This window comes from Phocoena sinus, chromosome 10 (assembly GCF_008692025.1).
Source record: "Phocoena sinus isolate mPhoSin1 chromosome 10, mPhoSin1.pri, whole genome shotgun sequence".
NCBI lineage: Eukaryota > Metazoa > Chordata > Mammalia > Artiodactyla > Phocoenidae > Phocoena > Phocoena sinus.
In genome coordinates this window covers 18,099,679-18,118,803 of record NC_045772.1, presented here as the reverse complement: position 1 = coordinate 18,118,803, position 19,125 = coordinate 18,099,679, and the positions used below count along the sequence as shown (strand labels likewise).

General features: G+C 38.0%; 2 protein-coding genes across 12 annotated transcripts in view; one reads left to right on the top strand and one right to left on the bottom strand.

Annotated features, from left to right (window-relative positions):
- GLT8D2 (glycosyltransferase 8 domain containing 2) overlaps positions 1 to 1,781 on the bottom strand; it is a 61,410-nt gene extending 59,629 nt beyond the window's left edge. For 4 of the 7 annotated variants that reach the window (XR_004351628.1, XM_032644280.1, XM_032644287.1 and 1 more), the window contains exon 1: positions 26 to 106. The gene's annotated coding sequence lies outside the window, so the exon portion shown is untranslated. Of the gene's footprint in view, positions 1 to 25; positions 107 to 433; positions 492 to 755; positions 825 to 1,606 lie in introns of those variants that run through there. The other 3 variants (XM_032644281.1, XM_032644282.1, XM_032644283.1) reach the window with 3 other exon arrangements.
- The window catches only part of HCFC2 (host cell factor C2), a 47,235-nt gene continuing 28,990 nt past the window's right edge, over positions 881 to 19,125 (top strand). For 4 of the 5 annotated variants that reach the window (XR_004351627.1, XM_032644270.1, XM_032644272.1 and 1 more), the window contains exons 1-7: positions 888 to 1,072; positions 2,502 to 2,650; positions 4,105 to 4,265; positions 13,319 to 13,527; positions 14,271 to 14,355; positions 15,904 to 16,010; positions 16,115 to 16,303. Coding sequence is in view for 4 of the 5 variants with exons in the window: in XM_032644270.1 (XP_032500161.1) it covers positions 910 to 1,072; positions 2,502 to 2,650; positions 4,105 to 4,265; positions 13,319 to 13,527; positions 14,271 to 14,355; positions 15,904 to 16,010; positions 16,115 to 16,303 (1,063 nt within the window). In the remaining variant the exon portion in view is untranslated. Of the gene's footprint in view, positions 1,073 to 2,501; positions 2,651 to 4,104; positions 4,266 to 13,318; positions 13,528 to 14,270; positions 14,356 to 15,903; positions 16,011 to 16,114; positions 16,304 to 19,125 lie in introns of all 5 variants that reach the window. The other variant, XM_032644271.1, reaches the window with a different exon arrangement.

The window sequence follows — 19,125 nt, the reverse complement described above, 5'->3', positions numbered from 1 at the left end:
AAACAAAACAACTTTCGCGGCTCACCGTTCCTAAACTTCTTGGCATGTCACCCTCCAAATCTGATCTGCCTGACTTGCCTTTGCAGGCTTAGCTCCGACATTCCCTCCGGTGTTCCCAGCCGCGAGGGGCACGCAGCGCTCGCGGCCTCTCCACCATGGTCCAGACTGCCCCCCTCCCCCAGCCTTCGGGGGCATCCTCTACGCCCAGGCGCTCTGCGCGCAGTCACGCCCTCGGCGGCGATGGACTTCCCTCTCCTGTCCCCACGCTCCTGGCACTTCAAAACCTCTACGAGAGCTTTTCCCTTGCTGTGTTGTCATTGTTTAAAGCATCTGTCCCCAACCTTTTTGGCACCAGGGACGGGCTTCGTGGAAGCCAATTTTTCCACGGAATGGGGGGCGGGAATAGTTCAGGCGAAGAGGAAGCCTCGCTCACCTGCTCAGCCCCTGCTGTGTGGCCCCTTTCCTAACAGGCCCGGACAGGTTGCGGTCTGCGGCCTGGGGGTTGGGGACCCCTCTTTTAAAAGGTCTGACTCGCTCGCACATCCTAGATGCTCAAAGTGGCCGTAAAGGAAAACGCTGTATCTTCTCCCGCAAATAAAAAACTGGAGGCTCTGGATGGGGAGGGGAGACTGGTCGGTAGGAAATTTCCTTCCACCCTAAAATCCCTTGTCCAGGGTGCCAACACCAGCCACGTCACCCGGGGGGGGGTTCCCTTGCCAGGACCCCCTCTGCTCCCCGCAGCCCTCCATCCTCACCCTGGACGCCCGCGGTCACGTGACCATCACCCTCCGCCGTGGGGTTCCCCTCCTCCCGCGTGCACAGCTGGAGGCGGGTCCCAGCCCTCCTCCCGGAGCAGCGGCGCCGGAGCAGGCGCGGTGCATTGTGGACAGAGGGGCGGGGGTTGGGAAGATGGCGGCTCCCAGCCTCCTCAACTGGAGGCGGGTTTCCTCCTTCACGGGGCCGGTCCCCCGCGCCCGGCACGGACACCGCGCGGTGGCCATCCGGGAGCTGATGATCATCTTTGGAGGGGGCAACGAGGGCATCGCCGACGAGCTGCACGTCTACAACACGGGTAGGCGCGGCGGCGGTTCTTCGGCCCCGCCTGTGGGAGCCGCGGAGGGGGAGGGGAGACGAGGCGGCGGCCGCGGCCCTGACAGCTGTCACCGCCGGGTCACTGCCTCCTCCGGCGGGCGGCGGGGAGCGAGTCTCGGCCGGGCGGCCCCAATCCCGTAGCGTCCCGGGCCGTAGCTCCGTTTCTCCGGGATTGCCGGGGCGGAACCGGCCCCCGTGCGGGGCGCGCCGGCCCTCGGGCAGGCGGTCCCGGACCCCCCCGCCTCAGCCCTGCTGGCGGACGTAGGCGAGAGAGACTGTTTCCATCCGCCTGGGCCTCTTCCCGAAGTCTCGCCCACTCCGGGGCCCCGAGATCCCTCCCTGTCAAAACCCACCTCCAAACCAGAGCTCCTCCGGGCCTTTCCCGTCTTTGCCTGCCTGCCTTCTTTAGGAGGAAGAGGATATAGGGGAGATGAGGAGGGAAAACGAGAGGCCTTCTGGTACTTTCACCCCAAATACAGCCCCGTACCTGGCAGTTGTTAGTCAAGATTCTTACCCCGTTGGTAGCCCTCTTCACTGGCGGGGAAGTGGCTCGTGGGTGATACCGGCGCCTGTCTGCATGGTTGGGTGTGTGTGCCCAAGCTCAGCCGTTCAGCGCTCGGGGAGGACTGTCGCCTTGAGCGCCGCTGCACATCAGAAATGCCCCCGGTCGCAGAGGCCCTGACTTTGAGTACCTCCGTGGAACAGAAAGGAGGTTGGAATTTCATTTTTCCCACTTGTAAATGCAGCAGTCCTAAGGAAGCTGTTTTCTTGGTGTAAGGCTAATTAATGAGTTTGAAGTCTATGTCGTGATCAATAACTTTTTTTTGACCAAACAACTTAATCGTAGTGGTCATTTAGAAATTAATAAAATGGTGGAGTAGGGGAAACTTTATTTTTTCACCTTCTCCTCCTCCTGGCACCCCAGCATAAAAAAGTTAAAAAGTTAGTCGACAATTTGGTAGACTGTAGAATCCTTGGCTGTGGAATAAGTTACACCTGGTTTGAATTTTGCTCTTCCAGTTGCTCAAGGATCAGCCCTAAAGTTACTGAACCGAAGTGTCAAAGTTTTCACTTGTAAAATGGAGAGGATGATGCTCCCCAAGTAGGGTTTTTGTTGAGAAATTAAGTGATATAGATCAGGGTTTTCAACAGCAGCATGATTGACGTTTGAACCGGATAATTTTGTTTGTTTTAGGGGCTGCCCTATATCCCCAGCCTTCTACCCACTAGTTGCCAGTAACACCCTCCTCCTGCAGTTCTGACAACTGAAATTTTTTTGTTTGTCCCTGGGGGGGCAAGATCATTCCCAATTAAGAACCACTGATATAAATGATTCATATAAAAGTACATACTCATAGTCTGTGATAACTGTTTATTATAATTGGTTTTAATTTTATTTTGGCAACTAGTTACAAATCAGTGGTTCCTGCCAGCTGTTAGAGGAGACATCCCTCCAGGCTGTGCTGCCCATGGATTTGTCTGTGATGGTACCAGAATATTAGTATTTGGGGGAATGGTTGAATACGGAAGATACAGCAATGAGTTATATGAGTTACAAGTAAGTATATTTCAAATTTATTATCTCAACCTGAAATTTTAATGATATTGCTCATAATTCTTTGAAAGATTGCAAAATGTTTCATTAACATGCTTAAAATAGTGTGAGCTTCACATTTCATAGCTTCAAAGAAAACATTTCCACTTCACTAAAAAGCCAAAGTTTCCTTTTTTTTTTGCCCGCACCGTGTGGCATGCGGCATGTGGGATGTGGGATCTCCCTGACCAGGGATCAAACCCGTGTCCCCTGCATTGGGAGCATGGAGTCTTATCCGCTGGACCACCAGGGAAGTCCCAAAGCCAAAGTTTCTAGTGTAAGTCTTTTTCCAGTACCCAGTGCAACATTTGTAACATTAAGATACCTGTTACTTAGCCTCAGTTGTACAAGTTATATATTTGAGCTTTTGTATCTTAGCGCAGTCTTTCTTTAACTTTAGCCTGCAGCAGAAGCACCTGGAGGGTGTGTGAAAACACAGATTGCTGGGCCCCGCCCTTAGAGTTTCTGAATCAGTATTCTCTACAGAGAATTTGCATTCCTTCTGAGTTCCCACCTGCTCCTGCTGGTCTCCAGACCGTATGTTTTTGAAAACTTCTGCCTTAGTTACAGAAATTGTTACCCTCACGCTAATAATCACTTTTTTCCCCTTTCTGGCAGTACGTACAAAAGGGGTAACAGTTTCAAATAGCCTTTCTAGATTTTACTCTCTAATAAACCAGACCCAGAGCCCTCTGTGACAGCCCTAACTGACTTTTATTCCTGAACTGTATATTCCCACGGCTGTGATCATAAGGGTATCTGGTAGTTGGCAGAGGTAGGTGAATTATGCCTATTTACAAGCAGTCCATTTAAAATTTTTTTCAAAAATAGTTTTAGATAAAGAAGGCATCCATGGCTAGAGAATAAGTTTTGGAGTTTGGTTTGTTAAGTGATCCTTATGTTGGACTTCCCTGGTGGTCCAGTGGTTAAGACTCCGCACTTCCACTGCAGGGGGCACAGGTTCGATCCCTGTTTGGGGAACTAAGATCTCTCATGCCATGCAGCGGCCAAGAAAAAAAAAAACTTTTTAATGAGCTTTATGTTTATTTAAAATATATACCATCCATGGATTACCTAATTTCAAAAAGTGAGAGTACATAAATTACATTTAATCTTAAAGCTATAAATAATGTTGAATTTTTCATTTAGAAAATATTTTATAACTGCTAGTGTTTATTATTATAAGCTTAGTTTGCCATTGTGGAAAGCTGTGAATATGGAAGATTAGACTGAATTTCTATTGGAACACTCATTTTAATTCCTGAAGTTATCTGGTTAACTTGTCATTTGTCCCAAAAGTAGCTTATTGAAGTCTTCTGATTGGATTCAGATTAAAATGTATTGGTATGATGTTACACTATTGACAATATAGGAGCACTTTCCTGATTTTGTCTGAGAGTATTTATGCTCTTTTTTAGGCAAGTCGTTGGTTATGGAAAAAAGTGAAACCGTATCCTCCTTCTTCTGGTTTACCTCCTTGTCCTCGGCTGGGACATAGCTTCTCTTTATATGGTAACAAATGCTATTTGTTTGGTGGCCTGGCAAATGAAAGTGAAGATTCAAACAATAATGTTCCCAGGTATGCCAACACGTTTTCAGACCAAATGTTTTTTTTACGATTTAGATTAAAAACATTTCATTTCTTCCATCTTTAATTATCAAAAGTGATGAAGCTTAGCCATTTTCAATTAAACCTAACAGTGAACAAATTTGTGTCCATTTTGTGTTTTCCTTAGTCCCTGGAGTATATCTGTTTTCAAAACTGCCTTTTCTGATCAGAAATCATCTTATTAAATTGATATTAATATAATTGCTTGTGGCAATATATTTGTATACGTTGAGCCATAATGAATTTTAGTTGTCATAAGTGATAATGAAAAGTAATAAATGGATATTTTCAAATTATATTTCTCTGAGAGTTAGTGACAAAAATCTGAATATAGAATGAAGGCTATCATTTCCATTTTTCTCGTAGGAAGCGGTTAAGAGTGGTTCACACAAGCAAGTACTTTCAGAAGCAATTCTCTCCTCCTTTTTCCAAACAGAATTAATCACTGCCTCTTTTCTTTTTGCATAATGTTTTGATCACATGGTCATTATAGCATTCAGGATTTGGAGGTTTAGAATCCAAAAGGCTGTTTTCTGATTCACTGCTTACCGTGTATGTGTCCTTTAGTGGAAGTAATCTAAGCCTGTTTTCCTTCACTGTGAAATGGGAGTGATTAAATACCTACCTTTCAGTGTCATTGTGATTGCTAAATAAGATTATTGGAATAATTTTCAAAGGACTTTCAAGTTGCCATCAGCAATATCAGTAGTTGTCATCGCCATTATAATGTGTCTTTTTACCTACATTAGACTGATTATAATAGAGTTAGCTTTTTTTTCTCCAGACTTTAAAAAATAACATATATTAAAACTACATGGAAAAATTGGAAACTGGAGAAAAGGAAAAGAATTTATACCACCACACTAATCCAGATACTTTTACTTTTAGCCCATGTCTTTTTTTCATTTTCCATTAAACAATTTTTTTTTAGGTACAGACTTGTAAAATTCAAGAAACTAAAAAGTATACGAAGTTCTTTCTCATAGCATCACTGTTCCCCAGCATAGGCAAGCACACATAATTCAGTTTGATGTGTATCTTTTGGAACCTTTTTCATGTAACACGTTGTATTAGCTTTTGTTGTGTTAAGGGTAAGCTTCTCAAGTTTATGCTGCTTGAGGGAATAACTAGATACATGTGATACTTTTTAAAACCTTGATTAAAGCTAGCACATTCATTTCTGTTGACATTCCATTGGTCAGAGCAAGCCCTAAGGCCAAGACCTGAGTCGATGATGCAAGGATACATGTTCTGCTTTCTGGGAGAGGGGACTTGGGAACCTTAATCTGATTCTTTGCAGACATGTATTTTTTTATACAAGTGAGGTCTTTCTTCTTGCTTTATGACTTTGGGTGTTTACTTGTTTGGGTTTTTTGTTTGTTTTTTTACTTTTAACAATATATCTTTACATGGCAGTAGATATGGATTGACCTATTTTTTAAAGGCTGAAAAGTAGTCTGAATTATGCAAATTATTTAACCATTCCCCTACAGATGGACATTTAAATATTTCCATTATTTTGCTATTACAGTTTTTGCACATGTATAAATATTTTTGTAGGATTGATACTTATAAATGGAATTGGGAGGGAGGGTGTTGGTCAAAGGGTACATTTAAGTTTGTTTAGGTACCTCTGAATCAACCTCCAAAGAGATGGAACTATTTTATACTCCTAATAACTGTGTACGAGAGTGCCTTATACCCTCAGCAATACTGAATCATCTCACTCTTCTTAGTTTTTGCCAACATAATTGGTGAAATACATTTCATGGGTTTATCTTTTTTTTTTTTTTTTTTTTTTACTTTGCTTTTTTTTTTTTTTTTAAACATCTTTATTGGGGTATAATTGCTTTACAATGGTGTGTTATATAATTGCTTCATGGGTTTATCTTGATTTATTTTTAAACTAGGAATGAGCTTGATTAATAATGCTTATTGGATATTTACAATTACTTTTTTGAAATTGTCTGTTCAGGTCCTTGTTTATTTTTCTATTTTTAAAAGTTGAAGTATATATTATATACCATAAAATTCATCCTTTTTATATGTACAATTCAATGATTTTTAGTAATTTACAGTGTTGTGTAACCATCACCACAATCCAGTTCTAGAACATTTCTGTCACTCCAAAAGAAACTTCTTATTCATTTGCAGTCAGTCCGCATTCCCATACCAATCCCCAGGCAACTACCAGTCTACTTTCTGTCTCTGTAGATTAGCCTTTTCTGAACATTTCGTACAAATGTGCTTTTGTGCATTTATCTTCTTTCACTTAGCATAATGTTCTTAAGGTTCAACCATGTTGTAGCATGTATCAAATATTTCTTCCTTTTATTGCTGCATAATACTCCATTGTATTGATATATCACATTTTGTTTATCTGTTCATCGGTTGGTAGACATTTGGATTGTTTCCAGTTTTTGGCTTTTATGAATAATGCTGTTATGATCATTTGCATACAGGTCTTTCTATGGACATGTATTCATTACTCTTGATTAGATACCTAGTAATAGAATTGCTGAGTCATGTGGGAAATTTATACTTAACTTCTTAAGTACTACCAAACTGTTTTCCAAAGTGACTACCATCTTACCTTCCCACCAGCAATGTATAAGTGTTCCAAATTTTCCACATCCTTGTTAACACGTGTTATTGTCTGTCTTTTTTTTTTATAGCCAACCTAGTGGGTATAAGGTGGTATCTTATTATGGTTTTAATTTGCATTTCCCTAATGACCAGTGATGTTGAGCTTCTTTTCATGAGCTTTTTAGCCATTCATATATCTTGTTTGATGAAATTTCTATTCAAATCTCTGTTCATTTGTTAGATACACTTGACGAACAGGCACAAAAAAAGATGCTGAACATTGCTAATTCTTAGAGAAATGCAGATCAAAACTGCAATCAGGTACCACCTCACACCAGTCAGAATGGCCATCATTAAGAAGTCTACAAATAGGGCTTCCCTGGTGGCGCAGTGGTTGGGAGTCCGCCTGCTGATGCAGGGGACACGGGTTCGTGCCCCAGTCCGGGAAGATCCCACGTGCCGTGGAGTGGCTGGGCCCATGGGCCATGGCTGTTGAGCCTGTGCATCCGGAGCCTGTGCTCTGCAGCGGGAGAGGCCACAACAGTGAGAGGCCCACATACCGCAAAAAAAAAAAAAAAAAAAAAAAAAGTCTACAAATAATAAATGCTGGAGAGGGTGTGGAAAAAAGGGAACCCTCCTACACTGTTGGTGGGAATGTAAATTGCTGCAGCCACTCTGGAAAACAGTATGGAGGTTTCACAAAAAACTAAAAATAGAGTTGTCATATGGTCCAGCAGTCCCATTCCTGGACATATATCTGGAAAAAACTATAATTCGAAAAGATACATACATGCCTGTGTTCATAGCTGCACTATTCACAGTAGCCAAGACATGGAAACAACCTAAATGTCCAAAGACAGATGAATGGATAAAGAAGATGTGGTACACAGATACAATGGAATACTACATAGCCATAAAAAAAGAATGAAATAATGCCACTTGCAGCAACATGGATGGACTTAGAGATTATCATACTAAGTGAAGTAAGTCAGAAAGAGAAAGACAAATACCACATGAGATCACTTACATGTGGAATCTAAAATATGACACAAATGAACTTATCTATGAAACAGAAAGAGACTCACAGACATAGAGAACAGACTTGTGGTTGCCAAGGGTGGGGGTGTGGGGGAGGGATGGATTGGGAGTTTGAGATTAGCAGATGCAAACTATTATATAGAGAATGGATAAACAACAAGCTTCTACTGTATAGCACAGGGAACTATATTCCATATCCTGTGATAAACCATAATGAAAAGAATATGAAAAAAATGTATATATTTATATGTATAACTGAATCACTTTGCTGTACAGCAGAAATTAACGTAACATTGTAAATCAACTATACTTCAATAAAATAAATCTAAAAATAAAATTTAGTTGCTTGTATTCTTATTTTTGAATTATAAGTGTTCTTTATATATTCTGTGTACAGGTTTGTTTTTTAAAAAATAAAATATGTGATTTGCAAATATTTTCTTCCCATCTGTAGCTTGTCTTTTTATTTTCTTAATGGTATCTTTTGAAGCACAAAGATTTTAATTTTGATAAGTTCAGTTTATCCATTTTTTCTTTTATGGATCATGCTTTTAGCATCCTTTTTAAGAACTCTTTGCGTGTCTCAAGGTTACAAAGCTTTGTTCCTCTATTTTCTTCTAAAAGTTCTGTAGTTATATCTGTGATTCATTTTGAGGTAATTTTTATGCCTGGGTAAAGTAAGTGTCTAAATTCATTCTTTTACATGTAGATATCCAGTTTTCCCAACACCTTTCATTGAAAAGACTATCCTTTTCCCACTGTATTGTTTTGGCACCTTTATTGAAAATGAATTGACCGTAAATGTAAGGGTTTATTTATGGACTCTCAATTCTGTTCCACTGGCCTTATGCCAGTACCACACTGTTTGGATTACTGTAGCTTTATATTACGTTTTGAAATAGGAAGATATAAGTTCTCAAATTTTATTACTCTTTTTTCAAGAATGTTTTAGCTATTCTGAATCCTTTACGTTTCTGTATAAATTTTAGGATCAACTTGCCAATTTCTGCAAAAAGGTCTTCTGGGATTTTGATAGGGATTGTGTTGACTATATAGATCAATTTGTGGACAGTTGCTATCTTATTAGTATTGAGTCTTCCAATCTATGAACATGGAATGTCTCTACATTTATTTAGATCTTCTTTATTGTCAGTCAGCGATATTTTGAGGTTTTCAATGTACAAATCTTGCTCTTATTTTGTTAAATTTATTTCTAACTTTTTATTCTTTTTGATGACATTGTGAATAGATTTGGTTTCTTAATTTCGTTTTTGGACTGTTCATTGCTAGCATATAGAAATACATTTGGTCTTTGTATATTGATCTTGTATCCTGTGACCTTGCTGAATTCATTTATTATTTCTAATCATATTTTCATGGATTTTTGTTTTTCTTTTTATTAGTGATTCTTAGGAGTTCTCTATGTAATTTGTTTTATATGTTCCAAATATTTTTTCCCAAGTCTTCTGTTTGCTCCCCCCTGCTTTTTTAAGGGTTTTCCTGCTTGTTTTATCAAGTATGGCAATATACTTTTTAATGGCTTTCTGGTTTGTATCCTGCTTATTAGGAAGAATCTCCTGTCCCAAAACTATAAAAATAATGTTTCTATATTTTCTTCTAGTACATTCACAGCTTTGTTTTTGTGTTTAAAATATAAATGCATTTGGAATATATTTCTGTGACTAGTGTGAGGCTTTTTACTTTTTCTTCTGAATGAATTTTCAGTTCTCCCACCACCATTTATTAAATAAGCCAGTCCCCCCACACACAATGTGTTGAACTCCCATCTCTGTCATATCTTAATTCTCTTAGAATTGGGTCTTCTTCTAGACTCTCTAGACCAGGGGTTACAAACTACTCTCTGTAGACAAAATTTGGCCTGCTGCCTGTTTTTGCTAGTAAAGTTTCATTGCAACACAGCCATGTCCATTCATTTACATATTGTCTCTGGCTGCTTTCATATTAAAAGGGCAGAGTTGAGTAGTTGTGACAGAATTTATGGCCTACAAAGCTTAAAATATTTACTATCTAGCTCTTTCCAGAAAAAGTTTGTGAGCTCTTGTTCTAGACTCTCTTCTGTTTCATTAATATATTTACCTTTCTATCTTTAATTGTGATGTTTGCTGTAGGTCTCTAGTATATGCCTTTGATCAGATTAAGGAAGTTCTAAAAAAAAAAGTTATATATATATGAAGTATAGTTGTATAATATTACATAAGTAACAGGTGTACAGTATAGTGATTCACAATTTTTTAAGGTTATACTCCATTTATAATTATAGAGTGTTGGCTGTATTCTCCGTGTGGTGCAGTATGTCCTTGTAGCTTATTTTATACCTAATAGTTTGTAACCTCTTAATTCCCTACCCCATGTTGTCCCTCCCCCCCTTCCCTCTCTCCAGTGCTAACCACAGTTTGTTCTCTATATCTGTGAGTCTGGTTCTTTTTTGTTACATTTACTAGTTTGTTGTATTTTTTGGTTCCATATATATAAGGAAGTTTTCTTAAATCTGTAGCTTGCTAATTCATTTTTTGTTTCTTTTTAACCAAAAAATGGACGTTGAGCTTAATTTTTGAAATTTTCCAAATGGAGGAATTCTCTGGTGGTCCAGTGGTTAAGACTTGGGCTTTCACTGCCATGGACCTGGGTTTGATCCCTGGTTGGGGAACTAAGTTTCCACAAGCTGAGTGGTGTGGCCAAAAAAAAGAAAGAAAAATTTCAAAATGGAAAGTTTTGTTATTGTTGCTAATATCTAGTTTTATTATATTGAGGTTAAAAAAAATGTGGTCTATAGGATTTCTCCTTTTTAATGATTGTTTTTGTGGTCTATTTCACAGTCATTTTTTGTAATTATTATAGTTCTTCATAAAGATTGTAAGTTCTTGACTGTTCGGCTAAAAGGTTCTTTATTAAATCAATGTTTTAAATTATTATTCAAAGCTTTTTTATCCTGTGGGTGTAGGTCATAACTTCTGAATGACATGTTAAAATCTCCCAGTGTGATTGTGAATTTGTGTTTTGTTCCTTACATATATAATTTCAACCTGTGTGTATTATTTTGTTATAGACTTATCTTATGTAAATAGGACTAACAATTAACTAGTATGCACTGGTATAGCATACTGGCTGGGATTTGTTCTGATCTGTTTAACTCTATGCCATATCAGTTGTTAAATAGTTTTAATATCATTCTGCTATTAATAGCTTATAGTTGGATTGGGGGTTCTTTTGTTTCCCCTGCATACTCCCTATCTCCAAGAGACTTTGTCTTAAAATAAGGACGTTTTTTCCTGCCCTTGTAATTTTATGTTTTCCATCTACTCTGCTTGTTGTTGCTTCTCCATACCCCTTTCCCTGCCTTTGCTAGGTTTCTAAAAATTGTGATGAGATTGAATATTTGTGTATGTGTGTTTATATATATTTATATAATTTTTATTTCCTGTTCTGTGAACTGCCTGTTTATATCCTTTCACCTATGTCTATTGTGTGATTGGTCGTTATCTTGATTTCATAGGAGCTCTTTATATTAAGAAAATTCTGTGATGTTTACTAGATTTTTTTTCAGTTTTTCTCTTCTCTTTTGACATTGTTTATAGTTGTTTTTTTTCCCAGCCATCTTATTTCCATAGACTATGCTTTGCTTTTTTTCCTTCTCCTTCCTTTTTCTTGATTTATTGTTTTTCTTTGATTCTTTCTTTCCTGCTAATGATTTGAAAATTATACATGCTAATTCTATGCTTCCCTTAGTTGCTTGGAAATCATCATACACATTTAAACTGAAGATGCCTTGTACTCTTTGGAAATAGATTACTGTCTTTTTCTTTAGCCTTTTTTTGCTTACTCCCTTTTTACATATGTTTCGTAGAGTCGTGAATCTTATTCCAGACTACAATAATGTTAAGAAATTAATTTTTTGGTCAGTCTTTCCCAGTGATTATTTAGACCTCACAGCCACGGTTATAAACATCAATTTAAATTAATTATAAATTACTAGTTTCTTTGCACAACCATTTCTTTTATTCAGTGTATTCTTTCTTGGATTTCTTTTTATTTTTTCCTGGATGATCTAGCATCATTTTTTCACAAAATAGTTATATGGCTAAACTGCAGTTGTTGTTTTTTTTTTTTGCGGTACGTGGGCCTCTCACTGTTGTGGCCTCTCCCGTTATGGAGCACAGGCTCCGGACATGCAGACTCAGCAGCCATGGCTCACAGGCCCAGCTGCTCCGCGGCATGTGGGATCTTCCCGGACCGGGGCACGAACCCGTGTCCCCTGCATCGGCAGGTGGACTCTCAACCACTGCGCCACCAGGGAAGCCCTAAACTTTGCAGTTTTATATGTTCTAAAGTGTTTAATTTTGCTCTCATATTTGAGTAATAATTTGATTACTCAATTTATTGAGAGATAGATTCTTATAAATGTCACTTTGCTCAAAACATTGAAAACATCATGTCATAGATGAGAAGCTTCATGCCAATTTCTAGAGTAAAAAAGCTATGTAGGACATTGCTATGACATTATAGAGTGAAAATTTAAAAAGAAAAAAAGTTGCAAAGCAATATTTGTAGTATATCTTGCTTATACATATGTGGGTATCCATAGAGAGAGAGGTCTGAAAGGGTATTTACTAATTATTGTCAATAGTAATTGTTCCGGTTATCTAGTACCATGTAATAAACGGCCCCAAAAGTTAGTGATGCAAAATAGCAACCATTTTATTGTATTCGTGGATTCTGTGCATTGGGAATTCATACAGGACACAGCAGTGATGACTAGACCCTCAGATGGGAAGGCTTCAGTGGTCACTGCCATGTCTGATGCCTCAGCTGAGATGGCTGAAGGATGAACTCAACTGGGACTGTCATCCTGTGTGCCTACTTGTGTCCTCTCCATATGGTGGTTTTGTGACAGTTGGACTTTCAGGGAGGTTCAGGATTCCAAGTGCAAGTGTTCTGTAGTGAAGCTGCATTGGCCTTCTGTGACTGAGCCCCAGAAGTCACATAGTATCATTTCACCACACTCTGTTAGTCGAAGCAGTCACAACCTGCCTAGCACCAAGGGGAGGGAACATAGACCCTACCTCCTCATGGGAAGAGTGTCAGGGAATTTGCAGCTATGTTTTGAAACAGTCACGGTATTGTCATGGACAAGAGTGCTGGCTAAATGATGGCAGGAATTTTTTTAATCTCTTCTGTTCACTACTGATCCCCACAAGAGTGCCTGGTACATAGTGGTGTTTGATAAATACATGTTGAATGAATGAGTTATGGGGTTTCTGCTCTTCTAATGGCTTTCTGTATTATATGAATAAGCATATATTATTTTTATAAATAGAAACAAAAAGCAAATAAAAAGTGTATATCATGTTAATGTTTTAATTTCTTTCATTATGTCCTAGATATTTAAATGATTTCTATGAGTTGGAGCTACAGCATGGTTCTGGTGTTGTGGGTTGGAGCATTCCAGTGACTAAAGGGATTGTGCCTTCTCCAAGAGAATCCCACACAGCTGTTATATATTGCAGAAGAGATTCAGGAAGTCCTAAAATGTATGTTTTTGGTGGAATGTGTGGTGCTCGCCTTGATGACCTATGGCAACTTGACTTAGGTAAGCTTAAGTTCATTCAGGCTCAGGAATTCATTATGATTGATAAAGGAAAATATAAAAATTGCTTTGAAAAATATTTTTGATTACAGTTTTTATTGAGTTGTACTTGATATGAGTGATTGCTGATCAGTCAAGTTGAACAAATGAATATTTGATTTATGACAGTAACTCTCCTGGGCTCCCTATAAGTCAGGTCACCATATATTCTGGTTTGCCTTGGATGGTCCTGGTTTATGCTTATTGTCCCACGTAATTATCAATAGTACCCCTTTCACTCTGTGAGATGTCCCAGTTGAGGATGATTGAATTTATGTGGTTACTCTGTCTACAGGAAATGTGGCGTTAGTAATGTTACTGCTGGTCAGTGAAAAACCTCCTTGCATAGCTATTTTGAGGGATCGTAGGAATGAATATTTGGAGGGTATGTGTGCTCCCACTTCTGAGTGTCTTCTACACAATATGCTCTTACTTAAAATGTTAAAGTCCTTAATCTGGTTTTAATTCAAAATCAGTAGCACCCTAAATACACCTCTCCATTACAAATACTAACATTCAAGTGTAAATAGATTTCTATGATTGGCAATTTATGTCAGCTGGAAATGTTTATTTTAAGATGAAATTCAAGTAATGGTTTTGAAACCCTTTGCTTCATTTTTGTAAGTCCTTTTTTTTTTAAATTCTGCAAGTTGAAGTAATTTGCTATTATTAGATTAAGTTGCTAATATACTTATTTTTACTTTTAGAAACTATGTCATGGTCAAAACCAGAAACTAAAGGGACAGTGCCACTTCCACGAAGCCTTCATACAGCCAGTGTTATAGGAAATAAGTATGGTGTTTTTCTGTTTTTTAGTCTTCCTTTTTTTTCTTTTTAACAAACTTAAGAAAGATAGGTACAAAGAAGAGTGATGCTGCTAATTTCTTGAAAATGATTTAATAATGTTTGATTGTGCTTAGTGAAGATACAGTAATATGCCCACGGGAGCTAAAATACTTACTGTGCATAAAGTAAGTATTTATTGGGCATAAAGTAATATGCCCATAAGAGCCAAAATACTTACCATTTTCTTGTCATGCTGCCTCTTTTACTTCTTCACATTCCTTACAATATCATGCACAGAGTACGTGTTATATAAGTGTAAGGTAGAGTGTTGTCAAACTGATCTGTCCTCCATCAACAGATTTGACACACCTAACTCACTGTTTCTTTTTACATATTTTACATATTTTTCACATATTGATTTGTACCCAGGTGTGTATTCAGCGTCTATGCTCAATGATTATACTTTGGATGGTGTTATGGATAGAATGTGGACTCTGTAACCAGATTGCCCGAATTCAGGTCTGAGCTTTGATACTTGTCCTATCTGTTCTGGGGCAAGGAAACTTTATTTGTACCTCAGTTTCCTCAAGTATAAAATGTGGGTAATAATAAAACCTCCTTCACAAGGCTGTCATGAGGATTGAGTGAATTAATACATATAAAATGCTTCAAACAGTGCCAGGTACATAGAGAGCACTCCATAAAGGTTAGCTGTTACTATCAACAAGTTCCCTTTTTTGTGCAACATTGGGCCAGAATTAGGAATATTGTTTAAATAGAATTTAAGTAAGTGTTTACTTGTGTAGGGACTTTACCTTAAAAGTAATGTTTTAGGAAACAACTAGTTGTAATTTAGAACCTCATTAGTTCTTCTTAAAAAATAGCCATAAACAAAACCTAATAAGATATTCATTTTTTTAAATAGCAGAACCCTTTATAACATGTAGTTTTTCCATTGGAACTCTAATATATAAAATAGATTTTAAAAAAATAGAGCTTCTCTGGTTGACATGAGGCTACATGGCCTAAGCTCTTCCTGATGAGCCTTTCTTCTTCAGCAGCCATCGGGCATGTCTCGAGAACCCTTAGGGCCCTGAGGAACATAGTCTAATGGTTTTTATTTGATGATATCAGTGACCAAAGTTATAAGAAACTTAATTCTCTTTGGTTACTATACACATAAAATTCTAAATTTAACTTTAGATGTCATAGATCATTTGAGTATCCTTCTGGCAGGCAACCCTTAGTTTATTGCATACATTATTGATTTTCAAATGTATTATAATTGAAATATTTCCCACTTTAAATAACTTGCCAGAGAGTAATAATTTTGATTCTGTATTGCTTCATAAAATTATAAACTCTTGAAAGAAGACCACTTTATTCACTATCGTATTTCCATTACCTTGACAGTGATAAGTGATTTATTAGTCCTGAAGCTTTGAGTCAAGAAAAAATAAATTTGTCTATTCTTAGCATTTTAAATCTGAAAAATAAAATTAAAGCTTTAGGAAAAAAAACAGCTACTTTATGTTTTCTTTTTTTGTTGTTCAGGATGTACATCTTTGGTGGATGGGTTCCACATAAGGGGGAAAATATTGAGACTTCACCTCATGATTGTGAATGGAGATGTACCAGTTCATTTTCTTACTTAAATCTTGGTGAGTCTTTTAAGAGTTATTAAAATAAAGTTTATTAATAAAATAACTTTTGTTATTTTGTCATTTAAGAAAAGTAGATTAATCATGGATATTTCTGTCTTTAGATACAGCAGAGTGGACCACCCTAGTATCAGATTCTCAAGAAGACAAAAAAAATTCAAGACCAAGACCAAGAGCTGGACACTGTGCTGTTGCAATTGGCACTCGATTGTATTTTTGGAGTGGAAGAGATGGCTACAAAAAAGCACTGAATAGTCAAGTTTGCTGCAAGGATCTTTGGTATCTTGATACTGGTAGGTAAGAGTATTTAACAAATACAGTTTTTCCTTTAGATAAATAAATAATCAAATGATGTCTGTCTTTTGAGACTTACTGCAAAGCCACTGCCTCTCTCTTTCATGTTGGTTTGGCCAAAAAGTTCATTCGGGTTTTTCATAAGTGAAGATGGATAAATTCAGGACGTATTTTGGAGTTCTTGTTGACAGAACCAACTGATTTGGGTATGGCAGATGACAGAAAGAGAGGAAAGAAGGATGAAGTTTTTAGCTTGAATAATTTGGTGGTATTTCCATTTACTGAGATGGGAAAATTGTGGAGAAAACAGGCTTGTGGAGAAAATGAAAAGTTCCATTTAAACCCTACTAAGTTTGAAATAAGGAGATCAAGTAGGCAGTTGAGGGAATAAAGAAGTCTGGAAGCCAGTAGAGAAATCAGATCTGAAGACGTAGTATGTGTTGTTTTATGAGAAAAGCAGATTATGAAACATACCTATGATTCCAGTTTTTAAGTGTATAGACAGAAAAATCTGGAAGGATACACTGTGTACCAAAGTATTATCTAAGAGGTGAGATTATACATTTTTTAAAAAGGTTTTCTCTTATCTGTATTTTCTGCAGTAGCATACATTGCTTTTATAATGTAGAAAGTTTAGTTTTAAAATTAAGATACTTGAAAAAGTAATAAATGGAACAATTAAGTTGGAGACTAAATGCTTTCTATGCAAGAAGTACATACTAGCAAGGAGGAAAAACTATAAAAAATTGAACTTACTGATTCATCTTTGAAATTGGAAATTATGAACTGAAGTCCAAGGATAAGTTTCTAATCAGTCTCTGAGATTAGAAGAAAAATGTGCACATATAAACTTTTCTCAGTAGCAAATACGTCACTTTAACCAGATTCTATAAGAGATCTGTGACTTTTAAAAGTTTAAAAATCATTGTCTCTGAATGGCCAGTTTTTCCATAAACCTTTCCATAAAAGGCTGTGGACAGGAATATCTTTCTAAAAGTAATCATGGCCACTATCATAAAGGCAAAATTTAGATTTTTGCTTTTCCTTGTGATAACTTGGCCTCAGTTTGGGCAGGGGAGGGGGGTAGGGTTCTTCATCTTGCCTTTCTTCACTTTTAGTTAAGTTTTGTGCATTTGAGTTCATATAAAGATTAATAGGGCTTTCCTGGTGGCGCGGTGGTTGAGGGTCTGCCTGCTGATGCGGGGGACGCGGGTTCGTGCCCCGGTCCGGGGGGATCCCGCGTGCCGCGGGGCGGCTGGGCCCGTGGGCCGTGGCTGCTGGGCCTGCGCGTCGGGAGCCTGTGCTCCGCAGCGGGAGAGGCCACGGCGGTGAGGGGCCCGCGTACCGCAAAAAAAAAAAAAAAAAATGAAAGATTAATATACTTCCGTAAGTGTTTTTTATGAAAAATAACAGTCTTTTGCTCACACTTTCCTCCCATTTTCCTTGCTTCACAAGCATGTGCTTTCAGCTCTGTTAAACAGTTCTTAGGGTATTTACTTACAATTCTCCATATAACGTGAATATGTTACTTTTATTTTTTTTTCAGTTTAGGCATAATATGCTCACTTTCTACCGTGGAAGTTAAGGATTTCTCTCTTCTTCCCACCTCTCCTCACCTCTCTCCTATGCACCTTCCCTAACCCCTACTCTCTGAGTATGATTCATTACACCATAATTTTGTTAGATGAGTGTTCAGTGTTTACATTATAACCATATAAATGCTATTCACAGGTGAGCTATGTAGAATATTGTGAATATTTTTTGTTTGCCATCGATTAGTAATGGTCACTTCGTTTGTTTTAGATCTGTATGTATTTACTACTAATTCAGTCTATGCTCTCATTTGTTTAAATCTTCTCTCATTATGGTTAGATGCATCAAATATTCTATCAAATTTCCTCATCATGAAGAAATTTCTCCTCCTCCAATCTGAGATGATTGACTTCCATAAATTGAGCACACCTATCATCTTGGAGTCTCCCTTCATCATCTTTCTGGGGATATCTTTTGCCTCTCACCTGTGCTGGATTCCCTGTTTCCTGGATCTCATATTTTTTCCCTTCGTTAGTTTACATCCTCATTTTTGTAGAGCACATCCCAGGAAAAGGGTGCATAGGTGATAAATTTATTTTGAGATCTTGCATTGTTTGAAAATAAGTTCAGTCTTCCTTCCTACTGAATTTGCAGTTTGAGCGGAAATAGAATTCTATATTGGAAGTCATTATCCTTCAGAATTTTGAAAGCTGGGAAAAAATTTTTTTGAAAGTTGTTATATTCAAACTTCAGGTGTTTTTGTTAGAATCTAAACCACTTCTGATTTTTGGTCCTTTTAAATGTGACCTTTCCCCTGATAGCTTTTAGAATTTTTTTTTGTCCCTACCGTTCTTAAATTTTATGATGATGTGTCTTGTTGTGTGTCTATTTTTAATCCCTTGTGTTGAGTACTCAGTGGGCCCTTTCAGTATGGAAACTCATGTTCTTCACTTGTGAGAATTCTCAGTTTATTTCACTGATTTACACCCTTCTGTTTTCTCTATTTTTCTTCATGTAACTTCTGTTATGTGGGTGGTGTACCTCCTGGACTTGTCTTCTTATTCTCTGCTTTTGTTCAGGTATGGGTTGCCTTACTTTGAAAAACATAAATAAGCTGGATTGTGAATAGGATCGTGGAGGAATTTACATGGGAATAGTTGGAGGAACCAGGCTTAATTACCCTCTAAAACAGGGTCATTAGACTGTTTTTGTAAAGACCCAGAGAGTAAATATTTTACGCTTTTTGGGCCATAACGTCTCTGTTACACCTACTCACCTCTACGGCTGT